The 26,580-nt window shown below is 42.7% G+C and overlaps 1 protein-coding gene across 6 annotated transcripts in view; it reads left to right on the forward strand.

Annotated features, from left to right (window-relative positions):
* Window positions 1-26,580, forward strand: part of WDFY1 (WD repeat and FYVE domain containing 1) — a 52,141-nt gene that overhangs the window by 24,666 nt on the left and 895 nt on the right. For 2 of the 6 annotated variants that reach the window (XM_029225053.1, XM_029225056.1), the window contains 8 exons: window positions 3,738-3,792; window positions 5,272-5,422; window positions 7,009-7,121; window positions 8,949-9,075; window positions 11,228-11,333; window positions 16,852-16,953; window positions 18,491-18,621; window positions 20,089-22,484. In XM_029225053.1, coding sequence (XP_029080886.1) covers window positions 3,738-3,792; window positions 5,272-5,422; window positions 7,009-7,121; window positions 8,949-9,075; window positions 11,228-11,333; window positions 16,852-16,953; window positions 18,491-18,621; window positions 20,089-20,407 — 1,104 coding nt within the window. In that variant the 3' untranslated portion in view covers window positions 20,408-22,484. Of the gene's footprint in view, window positions 1-3,737; window positions 3,793-5,271; window positions 5,423-7,008; window positions 7,122-8,948; window positions 9,076-11,227; window positions 11,334-16,851; window positions 16,954-18,490; window positions 18,622-20,088; window positions 22,485-24,176; window positions 26,148-26,580 lie in introns of those variants that run through there. The other 4 variants (XR_003793905.1, XR_003793903.1, XM_029225054.1 and 1 more) reach the window with 4 other exon arrangements.

Raw genomic sequence — 26,580 nt, forward strand, 5'->3', positions numbered from 1 at the left:
CAGGAAAGAGGGAAGAGGACTTCCAGACGCAGAGGACAGCATGAGCAAAGACAGAGGGGTTTTCAAAGTCAGGGTGTGCGCGGGGAACAAGAATGAAGCAGCTTGGCAGCATGAAGCACATAAGACTGAAGAGATGGCTGGAGTGGGTCACAGAGAGCCTTGCATTCAGCACTAGGTGTCACGCAGAATGCTAATTAAGAAGAAGGTAGACATGGTCCCTGCTCTCAGGAGCCTTATGGTCTCATGGGAGGGACAGGTAATATACAAGTAAACATGAAATTACAGGTTGTGGTAGGTGCTGTGAAGAAGTGAACGGGCGCGGTGAAAGAGTGAATCCAGAGAGATGTGTGGCCCCGCTCGTAGCAAACAGGATCCTCAGGAAGGAAGACCGCTCCAAGGGTGTGACATTCAGCTGAGGCCTGAAGGGCAGGTAGGAGACAGCCAGGCAGAGCCAGAGTAAGTTTTCCAGAAGTGAAGGTCCAAGTAAAGACTCGAGGCAGGAAGATCTCTGTGTCTGAGGACTTGAAGGGGGTCGTCTTGGCTGGATGGTGCTGAGCGACGGGGCAGGACGAGGGGCGATGGGACAAGTGGGCTGAGGCCAGGTCACGCAGGGCCTTGTAGGTCTGGGTGAAGTTTTAAGTTTTGTAAATCTGTGGGAAGCGCTTACAGGGTTTTCAGGAGAAGAATGGCGTGATTTAATTTACATTTTTAAAAGATCACTCTAGCTGCTTAGTGGAGAATGGATCGAGGGGCCACAAGAGTGGAGGCGGGAACGTCAGGTGTTGTCGCCTTCTGGGTGAGAGGGCAGTGGCAGTGATGATGGACAGAAGCAGATGACGGACATACATCTGTGGCAGGTTGGGTGTGGAGAGGGGAGGAATGGCAGCAACTCAGGTGACAGCCAGACTTCTGGCTTGAGTAACTGCTATTGAGAAGAGAAAAGCTTAGGGGTATGTGGGGAGAGGGGGCATTTAGAGGGAAAGAAGACAGTGAGGAACCAGCCGTACAGTTGAGATACCAGTGAGACAACCAATGGCGATGAGGAATTGGCATTGGATTTGCAGGCCTGGAGCCCAGTGGGAGCCCGGGCTGGGGAGTCAACTGCACATAGGGCATCTTTCAAGCCATAAGAATAGCTGTGATCGGGCTTCCCTGGTGGTGCAGTGGTTGAGAGTCCGCCTGCCGATGCAGGGGATCACGGGTTCGTGCCCCAGTCCTGGAAGATCCCACATGCCGCGGAGCGGCTGGGCCCGTGAGCCATGGCCGTTGAGCCTGCGCGTCCGGAGCCTGTGCTCCGCAACGGGAGAGGCCACGGCGGTGAGAGGCCCGCGTACCGCAAAAAAACAAAAAAAAACAAAGATGTGATCTCCTGGGGAGGGAATGAGAAAAGACAGGCCCCAGGCCTGAGTCCTGAATGACTGATTTAGGAGCGGGGTTGATGAGGAAGGCAGCCAGGAAGGAAGGGGAAATGGTGATCCTCAGTGTGCATTAAGGAGCCTGGACTACATCGTGTAAGCCGAGCTTCCCAAGCTTGCATAGTCAGTCATATTTATCATTGAGGGGACTTACTGAAATTCGCGTTGCCTGGCTCCATGCCAGACCCACAGCTTCAGAAGCACTAGGGAGGGGCCTGGGAATCTGCATTTTAGCAAGTCCTTTCGGTGACCCTTAGGGTCAAGTGCATTAGGGAATCACTGCATGATGGGGAGCCATTGAGGAGCATCCAGTCGGGGAGGATGGAACGGTCAGGTGTCTGTCTGTTTGCTTAGTGTGCCGATATGTGGAAGATGTTTGATTAGATGTAGGTGTTTAATAGAGAGCAGTGCTGACAAGACGGCGTCCGGTTTCTAGCCAAGATGGTGGTGAACGGTTAGCTGCTCCCTGAGACAGAAGACACGATGATATTGAGGGGAAAGGTGACAGATTCAGTTTTGACAGTTGGGGTCATGTGCCCAAGGGGTTGGCCTGGGCTGGGGTTGGGAGTCCTCCCAATTTAGGTCTCAGTGGAGACCACGCCTGTGGCTGGCGTCAATTAGGGATAGCGGGTACGACGAGAAGAGCAGAGGGCCAAGGTCATGTTCCCTGGGGAATATCAACGTTTAAGAGAAAGTCAGGGGGTTGGGAACCCACAGGGGAGACAGAGACGGAATGGGCCATGTGGGAAGAGGGCTTAAGATCAGAGCAGGGACGCGACCTTGGGGATGACAGCTAGACAGCAGCTGGTGGTGGCAGGGAGAACCCTTCCCATGCAGCGGGGGTGGTGCCCTGCGGTGCGGTGGATTCAAGAGTGACCGGGGTGAGCAGCTAGAGATCCTGAACGTAGCGAGTGTGGGCTCATCTGTAGAGAAGGTTTTGGCTGAGGAGGGGATGAAGAAAGTTTTAGTATCGTTAAGAGAATTCTGTTGTTTTTTGTTTGCTTGTTTTGCTTTTGAAAGTAAAGGAGAAGAAGCCTTGAGTGTGTTTAAGGGCCAAGAAAGAAAGCCAAGAGAAAGGACAGGCTCTCTGCTTAAGCAGTTCACGCAACGGTGGGCAGCTGGTGAGGGCTGGGGAGCTGCGGGCTTGGGGGTCAGCGCCCACCTGCTTGGGGCTGCTGTGTGTACATTGTGTAGTAATAAATGCCAGTGGTCTTGTTTTTCTCCCTCTGAAGATTTTATAGGAATATCGTGGCGATGTGCGCACACATATAACGAGAAGCCACGAGTGCAAGCCTCAAATGCCTTCTCCAGTGGTGGTAGTGGTCATGCATTTATTTCTCTAGGGACCATTCTTGCGGCTCGTGGTTCAAGGGTACTCTCTGCAGTTATAGGATGGCATATAAAAACTCTTATAGCTCCTCAGTGGAAAGGGGCAATGTAAATTCAATTTATTATTAGTTAGTATTAATCTGTTGATTTCCCCCAAGTAGAAATTAGTATGTATAAAATGCTGATACATTTTTGTACTTTGTAAAAAACCAAGATGGAGAACAAGGAATCAGTATTCCTTTGTGGGTTGTTTTTTTTTTTTCCATCCTGACCAATCAGCAATTCATAATGTCCATGTTATCGAGACCCTTAAGGACTTATCAATTTAGTGCTGATCAGTAGAATTTTTAATTAGTGCTTTTTCTTTAGAGTTTTATCTTCTCAGTTTTATGCTGAGGCTCTTTTTCTCATTAAGAAATATGTAATTTATTTTTTTCCTAGTTATAAAGTATCACATAGTCTATATAAATTTTGGAAGATACAGGAGTATTAAAAAAAAAAAACCCACAGTGTCTAAATTTCCTTTTTAGTGTGTGTTTATATATTAAGTATACGTAATTTTCCTCTCCTATTGCCTCAGATACCCAATGCCTTATTTCCACTAGTGCTGAGAATTCTGTTAATAATAGGTCTTTGTAGTTTTACTTTGTATGTGTCGTCTTGAGGAAATTCTAGTGAAGCCAAGAGAGCGAAATTAACAAGATGCCTCCTTTGCAATTAGAGGGAGAGGAAATACAGAGCACTCATTTGTAGAGGAAGAATTCAGACAAAAATGCTGTGCTGGTCAGCAGCACTTTCTTTACTTGTCTGGTTCCAAAAGAAATGGTAACCCGAGGACAGGACCAAGAAGCAATTCCCTATTGTTCTTACGTAGCTAATCTTGAGTCCCAAGGCTGGTGGTGGCCATTTTTGGATTTTACTTCCTTTTGAAAGTTAAGGTCCTGTTGTTTTTAAAACCATAACTGTTTTCTTATTGCATGTGTTTACTTTTAGGAATTTCACGTTTCTGAAGATTTTAATAAAATGAACTTTATCAAGACCTACCCAGGTAATTATAATACACACACACACAACTAGAATACCATGTCTTATGATCAAAATTAGGTTTTCACATTAACTTTTTAAAAGTGTTGTTACCCCAGTTATATGGGAGGCTATTAGCTCTTCAGAGTTATTTACCATCCTTTTCCTGCTCATTAACATTTGAAATTTTGTATAGTATTCCATTGGGTGCAGATTTAATTTAACCATTCCTCTGTTTTTGAAAATGTATACTGCTTCCATTTTTTGATAACACATACTAACATATATGATGGTGTGTATATGTGTGTATACATATCTGTGAGTGTGTATATTTCGTATATGTGTATATACACATATGTGTGTGTGTGTGTCCTTGATGGTTACTCTTACTCTAATTCTGTAACTCTGATTACTTCTATTTAAGACAGATTACTAAAAGTAGAATAACTGGGTCAAACTTTAAAACTTTTTTTAATACTCTGGATTTATTTTGCAAAACTCTTTCCAGCAATAGTGTAAATTTTTAACGAGTGGTGATTGCGAGTGCCTGTTCATTAAGTCTATATTGATCTTTATAAATGTTTATTGCCAGTTTGATAGTCAAAAATTGTTCTCAGTTTTAAAATTATTTAGGCTTTATTTAATGTTGGCCATTTGTCATGTTTTATGAATATCTGTTCATGATTTTGCCCATATTTCCTGGAAGTTGTAGTATCTTCTGATTTTTCTGATTAATTTATGAGAGCCCCTCCGTTTTTCTGAAGCAGCCTACACAGCTGAGAGCAAGGTCAGAAGTGTCTGTCTAGCCTCTGACTTCATTCATCAAACTGGACATTTATTAAACACCAGCTGCATGCAAGATCCTGTTCCAGATAAAGTAGACAGGTCACTGCCCTGGTGTGGCTTGCAGTTGACCTGGAAATACAAATATTCTAGAAGTTAGGTAATGGAACACCTTCCTCATTCTCAGCTATTGCTTTGGGATGCAGAACTTTACAAATGCTTCATCTTAAAAATAATAAAAAGTTAATTTCAGAAAATCTCAGTTGCCCTTTTTTACAATGCCAGTGTTTTCTAAAGAGTCAAAACACTAAAGGTATAGACAATAAAAAACAAACAAACCTATTCTGTTGAGATAAGACTGCTGTTTTCCATATGGAATTCATTGAGAGTTGTATGTGTGTTTTTTAATCAGTTCTCTAATATATTATTTGAATCCCTCTTGAGCCTTACTCTGTAATGATTTGTAGCTTTTGATGGTCTTCCCTGTAGGGAGGCAGAGGGCAGGGCCACGGAGAGCCTGAGATAGATCTTGGGTTGGGGCGGGCAGATGCTCTGCAGCCTGTTTGGAGTGCGGGCATCTCCGGGATAGGACTGCTGAGCCTGTGCGTCTGCAGGCGGACCAAGTGGAGAAGGGGAGCCTCAGTTCACACCCACGGAGACTGGACTCCAAAGGTCACATTTCTTCCTGAAGGGCGCAGACTTTCCCTTTCTGTCCCCACAGCTCATCAGAACCGGGTGACCGCGATTATCTTCAGCCTGGCCACAGAGTGGGTGATCAGCACCGGCCACGACAAGTGTGTCAGCTGGATGTGCACCCGCAGCGGGAACATGCTCGGGAGGCACTTCTCCACTTCCTGGACTTCGTGTCTGCAGTATCCTTCCCTGCACAGCGCCTCCCGGTCTCAGTAGCTAGTTTTGAATCTGCTTGGAAATTGCTGATTGAGATCCAAAGACTGAACGATTCCTACATATTTCACATAAAATCTAAGAATTTCTGTCTCTGCTTTTTTGCTATAAAGTCGGTTTATTAAAGATAATAACTAAATGAATTGCTCTTCTCTGCTGGGATGTGCTCTAGGTGTTTTAATACAAAATCTCGGAAAACCTAAACCTCATTAGCGCAGACCCCTCCCTCCACTCCTTTACTTTTCAAAGTGAAAGAAAAGACTTTCTGTTGTATAAAGAAAGAAAGAAAGGAACGACTCTTCTGGTGATGGTTTCTTTGCAGACCCCACAGGAGAACATAAGAAGGGTCTGTGACCCTGGAGTTCATAAATGGGCTACAGTGTGTTTGGAGAGGGTTCATAATCCTTATAATACTCGCAAAGTTGCCTCAGGATATCCCAAATGTTACAGAATTGCCGCTCTCAAATTTTTCTACTACTCTATGGGATTTGTTTCACGTGGAGCTCGCTCTTGCTTAAGGCTGCCTGTGGTAGCTGTGTATCTTAGTGATGGCAAGGTCAAGGCTGTCAGCAACAGACAAATGCCCCGCAGTAGTTTCTCTTTGAGAGTTGGACGTCTGGTGTAGTAAAACTCTTTTCTTCCATTGAAAGCCTTTATAAAAAAATGTGTACTACAAATGAATGCACAGCATGAGATATTTAAAATAGTACCACATGCTTTAGAATCAAGCAAGGGAAGACTACTCAGACGTATCAAGTGCTAAATAAGTTTTTCTGTTATGTGTTTGACTTTCGTATGGATTGATAGAAAATGGCACCGAATCACATAATCATGGCCCAGCCTGTGGTCCTCCTTTTGATCTATGTTTTGGAATTAAAATAGTAGTTACCTTATTGTGGGTAAACTACTGATTTGCCACAAATGTCTATGGCCATAAAGCGACCAAGAAAGTAATGAGTTGTTGCCAATAGTTAATATATTTTTAAATTTAAAGTTTACTACTACGCCAAATGACTGCTGTTTGGTTGATTAAAATTAAAACTCTTCACAGCAATTTAAACCATCCTCTTCACTTAACGCTAAATCATCTAGGCCCCCCATAAAGATGGGTTCATGTCCATATTTGCTGTCAGTTTTACACCATTTCCAGAGATATTTCATGAAAAGCAGTTTTCTTCCAGTTCTTTTTGGCTGTTTTCATTATTGAGCATTTTACTTTTTAACACTTAGTTATACTTTGCTTATAGTCACTTGTTTTTATGTCTGTCTTCTCCATCAGCTCTTAACTTTTTTGTTGCCAATTCCCAGGATACTGGTTGGAATAGTAACAGCTACTCAGTGAATTCTTGTTGAATGAATGAATATTAATTTTCCTGATAATTCTAGCTTAAAACATTCTTTTTCTTCAATATTTACACGTTGTATGATTTTCAGCTGGGTATTTCTTTTCTCGTAGTTTTAGGTGTGTCACTTATTCTCTTTAGAATGCACATTTTCTTCTTTATAACTTTGAGATGGATTGTGTTATACGTCCTTGACTGCGTCTCCACAGATATGACTTTGATACTCAGTATGCTTTTGTCGGCGACTGTTCTGGACAGATCAGCCTGCTGAAGCTTGAACAGAGCTCCTGTTCAGTTATTACCACCCTTAAAGGACATGAAGGTAGGCTGTGTAATCACTGCCGTTTTTCACCTAATTCGGGCATCCAGATTTAGTTCTCAGCTCTGTGGTTTCACGAATGATCACCTCCTTATGATCTGTCAGATTTCAATTCGATCGGCCAGATAGGGGAATTAAATCTCAAAAGGTCTCAAAGAGTGAAAACTAAGTGAAGGCAGGGTGTTGGGTAGGGTTTCATGTTGTCCAAATCCCTTCTAGATTGCTTGTGTGGAAATACTTTCTATTTTGTTTACCTTTTAAATTAAATTATTTTTGAAGACCTTTTCAAATGTCTTATAAATGGTGAGACCTTTGGAAGAATGTTGTTATTACTGTTTTAAATTTGTCACTTTCTAGGACACCAAGCAAGATGTAGTAGGTGAGTACAATTAGAAGAAATGTATGAGCTGGTTCTGTCTCTACTTGGGAAACATCCTCGGGGGGAGGGACCGCGGGAAAAGAATGACTGGGTGGAATTTTATTATTTCTGTAGGATGGTGAGTTGGCCGGGCTTTGTGGAAAGGCTTTAAAACTCAATCGGCTATATTGAGTAACAAATTAGAAGCTCTGAGGCCATCTGGTTCACATCGAAGAATTGGGGGTTTGTTGAAGGAATTAATGATGGACTTATGAAAATAGTTTTTTTAAGTGTAACAAGTTAAATGTCCTCCATAGCTAATCTATTTATTTAAAACCGAGTCTATCAGATCAGGGACCTTGAAGGGGAAAAGGGAGAAAGAAGGACAGTAAGTTTGAATAGATTTAGGCAGGAAAGCACAGGCCCTGCAGAAACCACTTTCTGTTTATGACTAATGGTCTCATGATCCCCATGCTGTTAAGTATTCTCTGGGTTGCTAAGGGCAGAGTGTGTTCTGATAACTACTTAGCAGTGTTCATGTAGAAGGACCTTGCTTGTCTGCTATTAGGCCTCTAGCTGAAGTGCATGGGGCATAGGATCAAACAGGGTCAGGATTTCTGCAAAGTTGATCCCTGAAGCCAGTTTTGCACAGTACTTCTTTTTTCACTTTCGTTAAGCTTCTGTGAGAAACTAGTCTCTGTTGGTTGGTTTTGAATGTGGCTTTATCAGTTTTCTGTATACCCACCAAAAATATTATTAGCTTGTGTGACTGGTTCAATTTTATCAAGTTTATTAATAGTTTTTTTCTAGGCAAGCAGCAGTCAATGGAACAATGAAGGGACCTGTTGAAAGAGAAATCTGTAGAAAGAAAGATTTTCCCAAGGATATCAAATTTAATAAGTTTAGCCAATATAGAGTGTGAAATGTAGGGTTTGGATTTTTTTACCTAAGTTCTCTGGCATAATTGTATGGTACACCTGCATCTCTTTTTTTTTTCTCTGAGATACTTAATTCAGTTTTCTTAAATGTAGGCATCCTGTGGTAAGACACCTGCAAGGTCCCAGAGCCCTAGAATAATCTAGATTTTAATCTTATATAAGGTAACCACAGAAAACTTCACTGCCTTTTCTCATTAGATATTGGTAGCTATTTTTTTTTTCTTCAGAAGCTTTTTCTGAACTAACCCTCATATACAGCTATTTTATAATTTTTTGGTATAGACGGGGAAAATCTTCTTTAAACACATTTGTGTTCAAAGCAGTTTGATATACAACTGAAAATCCTAATCTTGTAGTTTGGGACAGCGGATGTGCTGTGCCTTCTCTGTGACTCGTGATAAAGTGTTGAACGCCCTTTTGTACGATGAAAATACATTTTTACTTAAAGATTCAGCTGGTCCTCGTTCGGTCTTCTGCCTCAGATGTGTATGTCCTGATGTAGAATTACATTTAGCCTCCCTCTCTCACGCCTAGGTAGTGTCGCCTGCCTCTGGTGGGACCCTATTCAACGGTTACTCTTCTCAGGAGCCTCTGACAACAGCATCATCATGTGGGACATCGGAGGAAGGAAAGGCCGCACACTCTTGCTCCAGGGCCACCAGTGCGTGACTGTTTGTGAGGGTGGGGAAAGAATCTGAGTTGGGGCAGGTCGGGGGAGGCGTTAGTATTCTGAGACTACTTTCTCCAAACCCCATCTTTTAGCAGACTGTGAGCCCTGTTTGATAGGGCTCTCTCAGTCTGCTTCTAACTGCTTTTCCATGAGGCCTGAGTGTCTGGTGTTCTGTAGCAAAAATAGAGGCCAGGGTTTTCTTCTTCCTTAGTCCATTGGTAGTAACTACCGTGCCATTGGTAGTTTGATAGGGAATTGCATTGAATCAGTAGATTGCTTTGGGTAGTACAGTCATTTTCACAATGTTGATTCTTCCAGTCCAAGGACATGGTATATTTCTCCATCTGTTTATGTCATCTTTGATGTCTTTCATCAGTGTTTTATAGTTTTCTGAGTACAAGTCTTTCGCCTCCTTAGGCAGGTTTATTCCTGGGTATTTTATTCGTTTTGTTGCAATGCTAAATTGGAATGTTTCCTTAATTTCTCTTTCTGATTTTTCGTTGTTGGTGTATAGGAATGCAAGAGATTTCTGTGCATTAATTTTGTATCCTGCAACCTTACCAAATTCACTGATTAGTTCTAGTAGTTTTCTGGTGGCATCTTTAGGATTCTCTATGTATAGTATCATGTCATCTGCAAACAGGGACAGTTTTACTTCTTCTTTTCCAATTTGTATTTCTTTTATGTCTTTTTCTTCTCTGATTGCTGTGGCTAGGACTTCCAAAACTATGTTGAGTAAGAGTGGTGAGAGTGGACAACCTTGTCTTTTTCCTGATCTTAGAGGAAATGCTTTCAGTTTTTCACCATTGAGAATGATGCTTGCTGTGGGTTTATCATATATGGCCTTTATTATGTTGAGGTAGGTTCCCTCTCTGCCCATTTTCTGGAGAGTTTTTATCATAAATGGGTGCTGAATTTTGTCAGAAGCTTTTTCTGCATCTATTGAGATGATCATATGGTTTTTCTTCTTCAATTTGTTCATATGGTGTATCATATTGATTGATTTCTGTATATTGAAGAATCCTTGCATCCCTTGGATAAATCCCACTTGATCATGGTGTATGATCCTTTTAATGTGCTGTTGGATTCTGTTTGCTAGTATTTTGTTGAGGATTTTTGCATCTGTGTTCATCAGTGATATTGGTCTATAATTTTTGTGTGTGTGATATCTTTTTCTGGTTTTGGTATCAGGGTGATGGTGGCTTCGTAGAATGAATTTGGGAGTGTTTCTCCCTCTGCAATTTTTTGGAAGAGTTTGAGAAGGATCGGTATTAGCTCTTCTCTAAATGTTTGATAGAATTCGCCTGTGAAGCTATCTGGTCCTGGACTTTTGTTTGTTGGAAGATTTTTAATTACAGTTTCAATTTCATTACTTGTGATAGGTCTGTTTATATTTTCTAATTCTTCCTGGTTCAGTCTTGGAAAATTGTACCTTTCCAAGAATTTGTCCATTTCTTCGTGGTTGTCATTTTATTGGCATATAGTTGTTTATAGTAGTCTCTTATAATCCTTTTGCATTTCTGCAGTGTCAGTTGTGATTTCTCCTTTTTCATTTCTAATTTTATTGCTTTCGCCCTCTCCCTTTTTTTCTTGATGAGTCTGGCTAAGGGTTTATCAGTTTTGCTTATCTTCTCAAAGAACCAACTTTTAGTTTTATTGATCTTTGCTATTGCTTTCTTCCTTTCTATTTCATTTATTTCTGCTCTGATCTTTATGATTTCTTTCCTTCTACTGACTTTGAGTTTTCTTTGTTCTTCTTTGTCTAGTTGTTTTAAGTGTAGGGTTAGATTGTTTATTTGAGATTTTTCTTGTTTCTTGAGGTGAGATTGTATTGCTATAAACAAGATGGCAGTGTGGGAAAACGTGGAGTTAGCGTCTCCCCACAAATAGGGCGCCTGCCGGCCGCTGGTGGGGACTCTGACCTGCAGTTCTTACTGACTGATAAGTACTGTTTATTTCATAGAAGCTATTATTCTGTATAATAAGTTATAGAATGCCAATCAAAGTTTATACTGGGATCCAGGTCATCGATGATAAAATGTCAGTTGCTGATTCCAACGAGGGGAGAGATTTGAGCCTGCATGAAGATGATGTCTGTGTTTTCCACATTGAGACACGTAACTGTTGTGTGTGCTGTTTGCAGTGACAGGGTGCAGTCGCTGTGTTACCTTCAGCTCACGAGGCAGCTGGTCTCCTGTTCCTCAGACGGCGGGATTGCAGTGTGGAACATGGATGTTAGCAGAGAGGAGGTAAGAGAGGGCAAAGCAGGGCTGACCAGGAGAGCTCCCACAGCCTGCCTCTTGGTTTTCTACCCGGTGACCGGAGATGCCAGCCAAGGCGCAGACAGTCCCAGCTCTTACTGGTTATCAGCTGACGGGGTCCTGCATGTCACTTTGCACTGCATTCACTACTCATTGGAGAGTTTCCACAGGGACAAGCGATATACACAGCCAGGGCATTTAGGCTGATTTTCACAGAGAAGGGCAAGGAGAGGACCCGGGAGACGGTCTGGCATGCCCAGGGGAGTGACTGTGGGGAAGCGCTCCGAGGTTGCACACCTGCCCTGGGGTCCCCGAGACGTGCACCAGGGGCATAGCTCCTCTGGGAAAATATATCTCTGTTCTCTGCTTTTATTTTCCACTGACTTCTGTTCCACTGAGTCCACGTAACATAGTGTTCTTTTCAGGAGACCTGAGTTCTAAGTGCCTTAATTTCCCTGAGTCTCCATTCCTTCTTCCATAAAGTGAAATAGTTGAATGAGATGACTTCTAAGGTCTCTTCCAATTCTTTAGACAGACACTCTATCTAAGCAATCTCTCTGTCTTTTTTTCTATTTTAAAGAATGCTGCAGTGAACATTTTTGACCTTGTCATTGTGTGATTGTTCAATTATTTATTTCAGACAAATTTCTAAAACTAGACCCTTTGGGTCAAGGATATGTGCGTTCTGAATGCTTTTTATAGATGTTGTCAGATGATTTCCAGGCAGGATTTCCATTCTCATCTCTGCCAGCACAGGTATTTATCTGTCTTTTCCAAGGGGCGTTTAAAACCTGTGACGTAGATAGCGGAGTTGATTCCAGAGAAGATTTTAGTGTGAGGGGTGTTAAAGACTTATGGTTTAACTTCAGAAACATTTATTGAGCATCTAAAGGGTGGCCCTAAAGTCTGGAAACTTAGGTGCATATGCATCATAAATGATACTGCATTGCAGTACATACTATATTGCATGATGTCACATGATGTGTTCCAGGTGCCGTCCTTTACGCAGCGTGTAGGTCAGTATGCTGCACACCTCTGTGGTGGATGCCAGGCATGAATGCAGCATTCCCACCCACCCCTGCATGTATCTGCTTTGTGTTGCCTCTAATTACTTGTGAGTCTGATTCTCACTGAATAAACTCGCATCTTTAGTATACCCTAGGGACGTAATCAAAGGGGTTCAGTCTATTTAAAAGAAATAGCGGGCTTCCCTGGTGGCACAGTGGTTAAGAATCTGCCTGCCAATGCAGGGGACACGGGTTTGAGCCCTGCTCTGGGAAGATCCCACATGCTGTGGAGCAACTAAGCCCATGTGCCACAACTACTGAGCCCACGCGCCGCATCTACTGAAGCCCGCGTGCTCTAGAACCCGTGCTCCACAACAAGAGAAGCCACTGCAATGAGAAGCCCGCGCACCACAACGAAGAGTAGACCCCGCTCGCCGCAACTAGAGAAAGCCTGCACACAACAACGAAGACCCAACACAGCCAAAAATAATAAATAAAAATAAATTTATAAAACAAAATAAAAGAAATAGCAGTATTACTCACTTCCAGACTTTATGATTACCATGCTTTATACACAAAGATTCATACCTGCAAGAAGCTTGTAATCTAGTGAAGGAAACAGACTGCCGTATAAATGATAAAATGCGGTCCGTCATCTGGAGAAGTACCGATCGCTACTTTTTTAGTGACCTCATATAGAGGAAATCTTGATTGCATGTCTGCTGGTTAATTTCCCTTTTAGAATTTTCTAAAGATCTTTTTGTAAGGCTTAGAGTAGCTTGTTATTAAACATATGTAACATTGGCTCGATATTACAGAATGTGTAATACTTTCTTTGCAAAGATTTATTTGAGCTGCGTTTTACATTTGTCATCTGCTAGTTACGTGCAACAGTGGCAGCTGGTATACTGTTCCATTTCCTAGACTCGGCCTGTTGTTTTTCAGTCTTATTCTGTGCTCCCTGGATCATGAGGGAGGAGACCACTGGGGCCTGATGCTACTAGTGGCTCTTATAAGAGTAACTGTTATAAGAGTTTAACCGCTTGGATTTCAATCCACTATTCTCATCCTTGGAAAGTTCTTTCAGATGTAGCAAGTAGAAACAGAGTTCTTACCTTCAAGGTTATGTGAGTGTGGAGTTTATTTGTGCCTCTAGGGAAAGAAAAGACAGTCCTGTCATTCCTGTGGGGGTCACTCTTTTCCTTGTAGTCACTTATGGAAGAGTACCCCAAATCACGAGCACACAGCTGGTAATACGTTTTGCTGTATGAGCTTTTCTGTCTCAATGGTTGGCGGTATTGGTGGGAAAGAAAATTATGTCAAAAAGATGCAGCACTTTTAGTAGATTTTTTGGGTTTTTTTTGTTGTTGTTTTGTTTTGTTTCTACCAGCTGAGTAAATATTAGTGCAAAAGTAAGGCACCTCCGATCTGTTAGATTCTGAACTTGAGTTAGGGTTTTGGACAATTTGTAGGACTTCTTTAGGCACAGGCCTAGAGGATTAATCCCAGATTCTCTAGCCCCACAGTGTTTGCTGGAATTTCTTTCTGAGTCACCTGGAAACACTGACTGTGGAGTGTCCGCAGCCTACAGTGGCTGTCGGCCACCACACTGGCTGGTTGGAAGCAGATCTGCCTCCCTGCCAGATTGTAATCAAAGGGACTCCTTTCTGGAAGTAGGCATGAAACATAAATGAGCAAGTAACAAGAATTAGAATGAATCCTCTTGAAATGAGAACTTTATTTGGAGCTAGTAGATCACAGAATGGATACTATTTTATACATCAGTGCAAAGTAGGTGAGCGCACCCATTAGCAGCAGCAGTGCATTGGGGTTATTCTTGTTACATCATCTTTGTCCAGATTAGGCAGATGGAACAACGTGGAGAAAAGAGAGTGAAACAGAAAACTTGATTAATGTTCTCCAGCTCTTCTCAGCATAGAAGAAAACTTTGTCTCCTTAGAGAATAAGCACTTAATAGGATGGTTCATGATAGCTTACACCATAACACAATTCTATTAAAAGAAACAAAGTTATGGATATTTCTTATATCAAAATATGTTCCAATAAGTCTGTTTATTTCTGAGTTCATTTTTTCATTTGTTATCTCAAATTATTTAAAGCATATTTTTTCTTCCCTCACACCCCTCTGCCCTCCAGCTCAGCAAAGTAATATTCTTTCCTAACCCTTAGGCAGAAGCATGGTTCCTGAGTGCAGGAACTCAGTCCCCATTGGTTGTCATACTCCAGAAACATGTTTGGAGACCCTGACATGTTGAAGTGAAGAGGACCATGTCCAGAGGCTGTGTGGAGCGCAGTGGACGAGTGCAGGGCTGTGGGCTGGACTCTTGGGTCTACTGGGAGCTCTACCCACTAACCAACCATGGACAGTCGCTTCAATCTCTGAGCCACAGTTTCTTTGCCTGTAAAATGGGGAGAACGTTGCTCTGTATCTCCTAGGGTTGTATTGAAAATTAAGCAAAGTAAGGCATATAAAACCCTTGGCACACACTGCTGGACTTATAAGACCCTTTGTATATACCAGGCATTATGCAAAACACTTCGCCAACGTTGCCTCATTTAATCCTCACAGCCTTATGTGGTTTATACTCATACTTGAATATCACTGCCGTGAATACGTTTTTGCGTTCATCTTGTCCCACGTGACTGTTCCTCACGTGGGTGGTATTGCAGGAGTTACACTGGCGTGTGTCACAAACATAAGACTAGACAGTGGCCCCTGCTTTCCTTCCCCCTGCGATTTAATGTCCCCACGTTGTTGGCAGCAGGGCCCGTTGTGTCATTGTAATCACCGTTTCTCCTTCGGAACATTGTTCACAGGCAGTGTTTTCAGACCACCTTCTCTCTTCCCTGGTCACAGAAACAAGTAATTCTACATCAAGTAGTATTCTTCCTCACAGAGGTGTGCATCTCTTTATCACCCTTTCTGTCCTCCCTTCTCATTTCCAACATTAGCGCAGTTATTTAAAGAAACCTCTCCTCTGTCTCAGCCCACTTCATTCTGTTTGTGAGTGCCTTACCCCCCAACCCCCGAAAGAAAGACCTTCGTAATGGCTGTCCTATATAGAAATATTTCTAGTGCCATATCTAAAATAAGGAATAGGAAAGCCAAAAGTTTTGACGAAATAGGAAACAAAAAAAGAAGTTGGGAAACTCATTCTTTAAACCACCAAAAGTCCCCTTTTGAATCTCTGTAAAGCTGACCATCTTCACTGAATATTTTATAAGGATCAGTGTAGGTCATTTCCTGTGGTTCTCCCATGGTCTCCTCTTAACAGATACATTTTTCTTGAGTGTTAACTTTCAAGATCAAGAACAGATTATTTCTTACTTCATGACCTTTGGTTTAATTTTATGGAAGTAGTATTTTCTATTTTTACTGCACGTATATGACGATACATGACTGAGGTTAAATAGGCTTTTAGCAGGTTCATCTTGTAATCAAATACAACTTGTAATGTTTTGTTTAGAGAAATATTTTCTAAGTTCTCAGTGAAGTAATTTTGAGGCCTAACTGCCCTGTTTCAACAAAAATTCATTGAGCGCCTACCCTGTGACAGGCTGAACGTATTTAAAGATGAAAAGACCAGTGAATAATTCATAGGTTAGTCGAAGGGGCTGGGGGGAGGAAATGTGCATAAAGAATTGCGGTGCAGGTCTTCCCTGGTGGCGCAGTGGTTGAGAGTCCACCTGCCGATGCAGGGGACGCTGGTTCGTGCCCCAGTCCGGGAAGATCCCACATGCCGCGGAGCGGCTGGGCCCGTGAGCCTTGGCCGCTGAGCCTGCGCGTCCGGAGCCTGTGCTCTGCGACGGGAGAGGCCACAGCAGTGAGAGGCCCGCGTACCGCAAAAAAGAAAAAAAAAAGAATTGCAGTGCAGAGAGATCACTGCTCGAATGGGGGTCCGCAGGCTGGCTGTGTGGGCACCACTCCCAAGAACTGGGAATGGGGGCGGGGCAGCTCACCTGTCTGACACGATGTCCCGCCCCAAAGATCTGCTAGTCACCTTGTGACCCCACAAGCCTTCTCAAGTGGTAGTTCGTCAGGTTCTGCAAGAAAGGTTTTTGCTCAACTGGATATAGTAATCAAACAACTTTAAAAACTTTGGGCATAAAAAAGAAGTGTATGAAGACAACTCTTAAGAGTTCATAATGCAAAATGAACTATTCCCTCCTATCGGTAGATTAAAAATGAACAATCCTGAAAACATGGCAAAAATGATAAAGATGATTCAAAACACAAACATAATACTGAATATGTTTATTACATATTAATAATGAATATGTTTATTACATATAATTAATAATGAATATGTTTATTACATAAATTAATAATGAATACTGAATACTTCAATATATAATATATTGAAGAGTTTGAAAAAAGGATAACCCCACCAAGGTCTGGAGCTGTTGTGTTAATTTCTGACAACTCAGGGTAAACAGGCAGATGCTCACATGTTGGGTTTCACTTTCTCCTCCCCCAGGCTCCTCAGTGGTTAGAAAGTGATTCTTGTCAGAAATGTGAGCAGCCCTTTTTCTGGAATATAAAGCAGATGTGGGACACGAAGACACTGGGGTTGAGACAGGTGAGTAGCCAACATCGAGTCATCACTGGGTTAATTATGTGTTTTGTTATTTATATGATTAATCTGTCATTTTGTTTGGAATCGCACTTTTCCCTGTAAATGCTGTTGATTCCTACCCTTGTGGTGTCACCATCATTGTGTGACTGACCATGAGCAGGGCCTTTCCCGAGTAATAGTGAGACTGTTAGCAGACTATGCCACTGCTTGTCCTGCACTGGAAAAGCCGGGACTCACAGAAAACCCTGGGAGCCCATTTGTCAATAGATGAAAGAGTTTTGAGTTTAGGACTATTACTTGTTAAAGTCAGTGTTTGTACTCCATCAGAATGAACTAGGGCGTCTAAGCCTAATGCTTGCACAAACAGACAACAAGTAACAGATTAGCCCTCACTGGAATATTCTGACACCGAGAATTTTAGATTATTCATAAATTGTTCCATGTAAGTGTACCTGGAGCATTTCTATTAAGCATGTTTCAAGTATGTACTGTTTTTTATCTTTTTTAATTTGTTGAAGATACATGTCCCAAATAGCCTACAGATTTCAAGGAAGCGGTTACCACTGGGTAGTCACGTAACACTAAAGTTCTACAAAAAAAATAGTTCTACAGTAGCCTTGAAGGTAGCCACTCATTCAGATTGAATATGAATTTGTGCAGGTTAAGTAAAAAAGAATGCCAATTTTATTCCTTTTATTACTGGTTGCACCTCTCTAAGGGATTGACGGAAAGTTTGTGTCTGTTAATAAACTTTCCTTGACTTTACTTATGAAGCTACTCTACACCAAGGTCAGGTATGAGACTGGCAGGCAGTGCAGGAATTGTTTTAGCATTCATAACATTCTAATGCTCGGAAGTAGCACCCACATCGCGGCCTTGGCCTAGTTTTCGCGACGCATGTCTGGTGGTAACTGATGTGTGAAGTAGTCTCTACTTCAAAGGAAGCATGAAGAATTAATTTTAATCTTATGAGTTAACAACTAGTGGTAGAGAGAGGAAAGGTGTGGATCACAAGGCTTTTAGTGGTTTAAAAAAAATATATGTTAAAATTAGTAATAATAACTGGGCTATTTTGGAATGTTCTTGGTGCTTATTTCCAGAATCACAATTTGAAAGATTAAAAGAAATAGTACAACATGATTATGGTTATCTGTTTCTTAATGAGGGCAAATTACATGTAAAACTTTATATCAAAACTTTTCTCTGAAATAGGAATAAATTTTTCCCTCCTGAAGTCTCTAGCCATTTGGGTTCCTGAATGAGCTTGAACTTGGTCTTGGCAATGTTGTTTATGGTCGCCTAGGCAGATAATATGAATGAATAAAAACTAGTATTTAACCAATAACAAAGCAAAGATATTTGGAAATCCTCAACGGGTGTTGATATTGTCTGCCTTTGGCGTGTTTATTGATACATTGAATTGGGGGTGATTATAATTCGAGGCACATTGTCCCAATTCCATTTCCCCTACTCTGAAGTGAGGCCACGGGCATTAAAGCAAAAGGTAAACTCCTCCTTTTCCTCCTTCTGGTCCCGGAAGCATCACTGCAGGAAGTGTGGGCAGGCTGTCTGTGGGAAGTGCAGCAGCAAGCGCTCCAGCTACCCTGTCATGGGCTTTGAGTTCCAGGTCCGCGTCTGCGATTCCTGCTATGACTCCATCAAGGACGAGGAGTGAGTGTTTGCTTATCTTTATCTTTCTGTGTGTCCATCTGCAGTGGGAGAGCCCGAGAAATGATACAGATACATGGTTGACCCTTGAACAACGCGAGGGTCAGAGGTGCAGCCCTCCGCGTAGTGGGTAACTTGGGTATAAAAAGAGTTGGCCCTTCCTATCCACGGTTCTGCGGATCACGTAGTGCTGTGGTATTTACCGTTGAAAAAACTCTGGGTATAAGCGGACCCACGCCATTGGAAGCGTGTTGTTCAGGATCACCTGTATTCCTGCCCACACGTTTATCCCTTTCATAAACAGTTTCTAAAGAGGATTCTGCTCTAGCTTTATGACTTAAGACAAGTTTCTCCCAAACACTGTGAGAAATGATGCTGCCAAGACCAGTCTGGCCCGGAGCCCCTCACCACTCGGGATGCTGTGAGGGTCAAGGCCGTGTGCACACTGATGGGTGGCTGAACTGGCACCCTACAGAAGCACCCTGGCTTCCACCTGTGCGCACACATGCATGGAAATTTTATTTGTGGGAAAACTCCGGAGACCCCTGTTCTCTCTTCCACAACAATCTGACTTAGCAATCTGTTCTTAAATAACTATTTGTGTGTAAGACAAATCTGTCTGTCCTCCATTCTCTCCTGACTCAGGCAGATCCATTTGGACAGAACCAGCATTTTATTTTGCTCCTTTCTTTATTAATTTTTGGCCGCATTGGGTCTTCGTTGCTGCGCGCGGGCTTTCGCTAGTTGCGGCTAGCGGGGGCTACTGTTCGTTGCAGTGGGCAGGCTTCTCATTGCGGTGGCTTCTCTTGTTGTGGAGCGCGGGCTTCAGTAGTTGCAGCACGCAGCTCAGTAGTTGTGACGCACGGGCTTAGTTGCTCCGCGGCATGTGGGATCTTCCCGGACCAGGGCTCGAACCCATGTCCCCTGCATCGGCAGGCGGATTCTTAACCACTGTGCCACCGGGGAAGCTGGTGAATCATCTTTGAAAGTAGCAGACGGACACACCTTGGGGGAAGCCCAAGTAGGAAAGCTAGTGCGGCACCACTGGTGTCGGTCAGGGAGCTGGAGATGGGGCCTGGGCTGCTGCGGGCTTTGGAGCAGAGTGAGGGTCAGCGTGCGCAGGAGCGCTGCTTCTCACACCAGGGTTCCGGGGGAGCCTGCAGTCTGGGATCTCATGCAGTGTAGTCTTGTCCTTATGTCTAGGAAGGTACCAGCCTTTCCGCTAAAAAAAAAAAAGAAAGAAAGAAAAATTTAGTTATTTTGGGAGTTTTAGAAAATCTTTTATAAAACAGTCTTGCAACTTATCATGCTTTCCATCATCCTTTAATTATAGTTTTCAAAACTGCAGCCACATTTTTAGGAGCGAATTTTGACGCTGTTATCGTATTTCCTCTCTGTTGCTAAGAAAATTCAGCCCTTGGCTCTAGAAACAGTGGGGTGAGTTTAAATGGTCTCTTTTCTCTCTGTTAGTCGGACTTCTCTAGCAACCTTTCACGAAGGAAAACATAACATCTCCCACATGTCCATGGATGTTGCTAGGGGCCTGATGGTGACCTGTGGGACCGATCGCGTGGTGAAGGTAACCTGCCAATTAGCACCTCAGTGTAGATTGCTCCACCGTCATGCTATGAATGTGCATAAGGCATTTCTGATTGGCAAGCTCGCCTTGCCTTTTGATGAACAACCTATAGCCACGTGGAAACCTGGAAACGAACTGCATGTTTGTGAGTTTCCACGCCCTTGGTGGTGTCTCCCTCGGCCACGTCGTTCTCTCCAGGTGAGCCAGTGAGGGCCTGGCACACCTCTTTCACTGTCTGCACTGAGCCAGCCCCAGGGTCCTCCCTCCCACTGCCTGGCCTTAGCTGACCCCTTTCTCTGATCACTCCTTCCCTGGCTATTGATCCTTTCATCCTGGGCAGAAGGCTTCCCACGTATAAGAAATAACCACACGCTTTTTTATTAAATCCTTGGGTGGCTAACGCAGAAACTGAAAGTAAGTGTTTTATCCTTAGTACCACTCTTGAGTTGTAAAACTATGACATAGTTTATTTCATAATAAAAAAAAAAGGGCTTTTCCCCAGTGGGCTTTTTATTAAAAATAAAAGTAAATTTATAGTAAAACATCATTATGATGTAATTTACAGGTGTCGAGAGAGATACTGCTTATAAGCTGTTTTCATATTTTAGCTGACCACGTTGTTTCGTCGCTGTGTAAATCTCGAGAAGGTTTTGTAGGGAAAGAAGAGAATGAGTTATGTTGGCCCCTTTGAGAGTGTAACAGCTGTCTGTTCTGAGCGCCAACAGCGCCTCCTGGGGGGCCACGTGACTGGTGCTGCGTCTCCAGGCCTCCCCCTTCTCTTGCAGATTTGGGACATGACGCCCGTGGTGGGCTGCAGCCTGGCGACTGGGTTTTCTCCACATTGATCCAGGAGCCGGGCGGGGTCTGCACCTTCCCAGCAGCAGCCTTCACCAAACAGGACGCTTCCCTGTAGCTCCACAGTCACTGTCACGTGGATGGACAGCAGCCACTAAAAACCAAATCAACGTTTTTAAAAAGAAAAAGAAATGTAAAGGTGTGTTTTGGGGCCTTTGTGGAACTACCCGTGGGATGTAGCGGGTCCCCAAGGAATGGAGTTACTCCAGCGAGACGTCCTCGGGCATGGTGAGCTGACGTGTGCTGAGGCAGTAATTTAGCACGCGAGAGTTTCAGAGGAAAAATACTGAACGGAAGAGTTAAAGCCTAGAACTTTCTTCAAGCAGTTCCAACTACAAACACACTTCCCCCCAGACCTGCTGGGCCCGCAGGGGCTCCCATGCTTCTCTGCAGGCAGAGCAGGGGTCAGGGGAGGAGGGCTTGTTCTCTCCCTTGGGGGCTGCAGTGGGACTTAGGAGCCCAGAGATTCTCCTCATCTGTGAATATTCTCTACGCCTCGTCACTGAGAAACCTCTTAACAATATCTGTCCTCTCCAGGTAGTGCCATGTCTGCTCTTAGTGTGTGGCCCACTTCAGTTGTTTCTCGTCCCAGCCAGCATGCCGTGGGCGAACTCTCAGATTGTCACTAAGGGAGCTGTACAGTTTTTATACTAACCAAGGCAGTCCGCACTCTTCCCTTTCCCCCAAATGTGCTGTGAGGACGAGATGTTTCTATGGTGCTGTTAACACGGGACTCACACAAGCCGCCTGACTTTTTCTGATTGCAGTCAGTGATGACTAATGGAAAACCCAGCTACCAGCATGACTGTGATGGGATATGATCAGCCCATTCCATGGAACAGCCCAGTCCTCCTAAAAGACACAATCTATTTGTAGTTCCAAGATGAGCCCCTGTGATACTGTGGCAATTTAACAGACACCTCAGAAAAGGACTCCAAAGCTTTTTAAACTAGGTTGACTTTTAGTTATAACTTATTTCATAGAAGGAAATCAGTAATCCAGAGCAGTAACTGTTAACCAGGTCCTGCACAGTAACTCCTAACTTGTAAATTACTTTCATAACAATTAGCAAAATCTGTTGTATCAAATGGCATTTTAAAAGTTTTTGGTGACTTAGTACCAGGATGGGGCAGAGGTAGGGAATGGGGAGCCTGTCTTTTAATATTCAAATATCTATTTGTTTTTAACAGCAAAACATGTATCTGTTACTTTAGGGCTATGGAAGTGAGTGGAGAGAAGTCGACTTTTTTTAAGGACAGATTTTAAAATAGATAGCAAAAGTATTTTTGTTAGTCTTACTAATGGATATTGAAAAAAACTACTGCATCGCTTTTGGGGGATCATATCAAGACAACATCGTTGTGTATGATATAACTAAGGGACTAAATATTTTAAAATAACAGCTGTTAATTAAAGTGGTTTTTTTAACATCTTTATTGGAGTATAATTGCTTTACAATGGTGTGTTAGTTTCTGCTGTATAATAAAGTGAATCAGCTGTACATATACATGTATCCCCTCCCTCTTGAGCCTCCCTCCCACCCTCCTTATCCCACCCCTCTAGGTGGTCACAAAGCACCGAGCTGATCTCCCTGTGCTATGAGGCTGCTTCCCACTAGCTATCTGTTTTACATTTGATAGTGTATATATGTCAGTGCGACTCTCTCACTTTGTCCCAGCTTACCCTTCCCCCTCCCCGTGTCCTCAAGTCCATTCTCTACGTCTGCGTCTTTATTCCTGTCCTGCCCCTAGGTTCATCAGAACCATTTTTTTTTTTTTAGATTCCTCCATATATATGTGTTAGCATACGGTATTTGTGTTTCTCTTTCTGACTTCACTCTGTACGAGTTTTTTTTAATAATAGTTTAAGACAGGCAGTTAAACTAAGATGTCTTAATGGCCAAGTGGCACAAATAAGGAGAGGGGGTCAGGCACATCATGTTCTAGAATGATCTGCAGTAGAAGTCGACTTTGTTGCTCCTCGTAATTTTTGTGTTATATCACTTGAAAAAGATGTTTTCTTTAAAACTTTTTACTAGGCCCTTTGCCTAATGTCTGTTACTAACATAATCCAGAAGAAAGTTTGAGTGATGGTAACTTGAATGGCAGTGTTGAATGTTAGCTTCGTTTAGTCAGTGGTTCAGCTCATTCAAAGGTGCCATCCTGGGGATTTTATGAAGTCCTGCAAGGAAAATAGAATATGATCGATCCCTTGCCATGCTGAAGGGTGCCGGACTGCGGTTTTGCTTTCCTTTAACCGCTGTAAAATGTGATTTTATGACGCCTGTGGTAGACCGAGCAGAGTTTCGCAGCTGCTGAGAATATGCCTTAGCTTTGAGACTTTTTTTATTTTAAAAAATCCTTAATGAAAAACTCAGTGTTTCATAGAGAATATAAGGCTGATATAGCGCTTCCGAAGGGGTTAACCTAAGTCAAGGAGGAAAGGTCTGTGTGAGGAAGAACTGGAGCAGGGTATCCAGAAAAGGAAAGGAGAATGTTTCAATGTACTTTTTCTCCACCAGAGCTTATTACCAGTTTTTTTTTTGAAACGCACATGGCAGGCTTGTCTTGTCTCTATCACACACTAGGTAGCAAATGGGGTAATATTTTTTATAAAGGTGGGTGACAACTATTTTCACGATTTTAGTGACTGGGCACATAGAGTACAGCTAGACTTCTAGTTATTGCCTTATTTTGACTGCGTTACTCTTTAAACGGGTCACTTAACATAGTTCTTTGAGTAAGCGTTTACCGGTTTTTCCATTCCTAAAATTGCTCTTTATTAGTGCAGGTGATAGGAATATACCCTTATAGCATGAGATGGAAACAGATTATTCATTACATTGTAAATCTCTGTTTACTATGCCCTAGTTCTATCCTGCTGCCTAGAGGATATAAACAAAACATATTGCTCTAGAAGATGGTGTCACTTTGTTCTCCCCCTGAAGCATTCAGTTTGTTAATACCTACATTTTTAAACTGTTGAAACAGGCCTAAGTATGGAATAAATACCATAGTGGCTCAGACCCAAGGAGATATTTTCTAAAATCAGTTTTCTTTTTTTTTTTTTTTTTTTGCGGTACGCGGGCCTCTCACTGTATGGCCTCTCCCGTTGCGGAGCACAGGCTCCAGACGCGCAGGCTCAGCGGCCATGGCTCACTGGCTCAGCCGCTCCGCGGCCTGTGGGATCTTCCCGGACCGGGGCACGAACCCGTGTCCCCTGCATCAGCAGGCGGACTCTCAACCACTGCGCCACCAGGGAAGCCCTAAAATCAGTTTTCATTACATTGCGTCCTACTTCCGTTACTGGACCTGGTATCTCCTTAAATGTAAGAAACCCGTTACTATTAACGATAAACCATCTCATTATAAATGTGATGTTTAACAAGTAATACATGCTATATTTATTCAAGTGTCTAGTGCTTAATTGTTAATTGTGAGCAGATTATTGAATGCCTACTCTATTTTCTGCTATTTACTATACAGTAACTCTTTGAGTAAGTTGAAGTTTAATTGTGCAACAGATTTATATTAGAATACAATTTAAAGTGTTTTTCTCTAGAGGCTTTTTTGACTGGGGAAGCAAAGGGCAATGTTGATTAGTACATTTTGTCTTGTACTAGCTATGCTTCTATAAGATAGGGTGCCCTGCGTGTCCCAGACAGCTAGAAAACTTTGTTCTTTGCTTCTATTTGCGGGTTCTGTTTTTGTGGGTTTTTTGAGAATGTGCGTACAATAAAGTGTTCCTTGCTTGTTACTCTGTTGCTTAATTTGGCTTTTGTTATGTTTGATCTGGACATAGGGCAGCAGTAATAGCTACCGTGGTTTAGCACTGTCTGTGTGCTGGGTGCTCTGCGGACTTTGCATTATTCAGTCCCGGCAACACTTCCGCAAGGCATTGTTTTCCCCGTCTTACAAATGAGAAAACCAAGGAGATACTGTCTGTCTGACTTGAAAGCGCGTGCCTTCTTCATACCTCCTGCCTTAATGTGCTAGCGTGTAATGAGAGTTTTATATAAAGGAAGTAGGTATGATCTGTTTTGAAGTTTGTGAAGCCCTGGAGTCGGATCACTCAGGATATACAGGCCCCCTGAGTGCCCTGAGCCACATGGAAACACCATGATCCCTGCGCTAGGCCCCCTTGCCAACAGCTCAGTCTTATGAAGAAACACAGGGTGGTTCAGACCCAGGACAACTGAGTCCTCAGCTTAACTGATAAGGGGTTGGTTTAGAGATCAGATTGGCAGTTTATTGATTTTTTTTTTTTTTTAAGCACTAAAGCTTTATTTTCTCACATCATCAAGATAATATGTTTATTGGGAATTCCCTAGCGGTCCAGTGGTTAAGACTCGGCGCTCTCACTACCAGGGCCCAGGTCCGATTCCTAGTTGGGGAACCAAGATCCCAGAAGGTGTGTAGCATGGCCAAAGAAAAAAATATAATAATAATGTGTTTATTATAATGAAAAGAAAAGGGGAATAAAAGGATAATACCAAAAAGTATTTAAAAGATTTTTTAAAAACCCCTTAGTCCAACCACCCAGAGAAACCACTGTTAAACTTATGCTGTGTATCTTTCCAGGGTTTTTTTTAAATGCACATGTACATATAGAACACACACTTATAGTGTTAATGGATGACTACCTTTTTTCCCCACCTGAGGTAGTATGGATAGTTAGCCCATGTCAAAAACTTGTGCACCCTGTTAGCATTATTAGTTGCTGCAAAGTCGCAGTGGACACTAGCTCTGTGCTGTCTGAACGTGTCCTGGGACTGCCAGTCTCCAACTCTGTGAGGTTACGTAAGTCCACGTGACTTACTTCAGCCAATGAAGTACAGGCAGAAGCATTTAATTGCAGGCGAGAGAGGCTCAACCACCAGTTTCTTCCCGAGCGGTCACGGAAGTACATGTTGATAGAGGAGTATGATGCTGAACCATCCCATGGAACCCAACTTGCCCTGGACTTGCAGTGGATGTTATATGAGGGGAAAATAAATCTTTGTTGTTTTAGTCCGCTGAGGTAGGGTGTGTGTGTGTGTGTGTTTTAGCTGTAGCATAATTTAGCCTGCACAGCGGTATTCCATTGTTCCGTTATGTGGCTGAACCATCATTTATTTCACCAATCCCATGTTGAAATTAGATTATACATCTTTTGAATTTTTAATTAAAACTCTAAATATTTTAAAATACTAAACTCAGCATGCTTGTATACTCATCTTTTCCCATTTTTCCAATGATGAGGATAAATTCTTAGCAGTAGGGATTGCTGGGTCAAAGAATATGCATATTGTGTTTATTCTTATTGCTAATATCCTCATACCATTGCCAACGCTTGAATTTGTTCCTTTGAATAGGCAATAAACAGGCGTAGCTTAGTGTCTTAATCTATGGAATTCCAGCTTGTTGACTTACGGGTTTCTGTAAGACAGTCTAGATAGAACCCAGGTCACCTCTGGCAGACTGTGCAGTGGACAAGGATGTGGGGGATAAAAGGTTGGCTGGATGACCTCAGTGCTGTTACGACAGCCT

This window comes from Monodon monoceros, unplaced genomic scaffold (genome assembly GCF_005190385.1).
Source record: "Monodon monoceros isolate NGI ecotype Baffin Bay Population unplaced genomic scaffold, NGI_Narwhal_1 Super_Scaffold_16, whole genome shotgun sequence".
NCBI classification, from domain to species: domain Eukaryota; kingdom Metazoa; phylum Chordata; class Mammalia; order Artiodactyla; family Monodontidae; genus Monodon; species Monodon monoceros.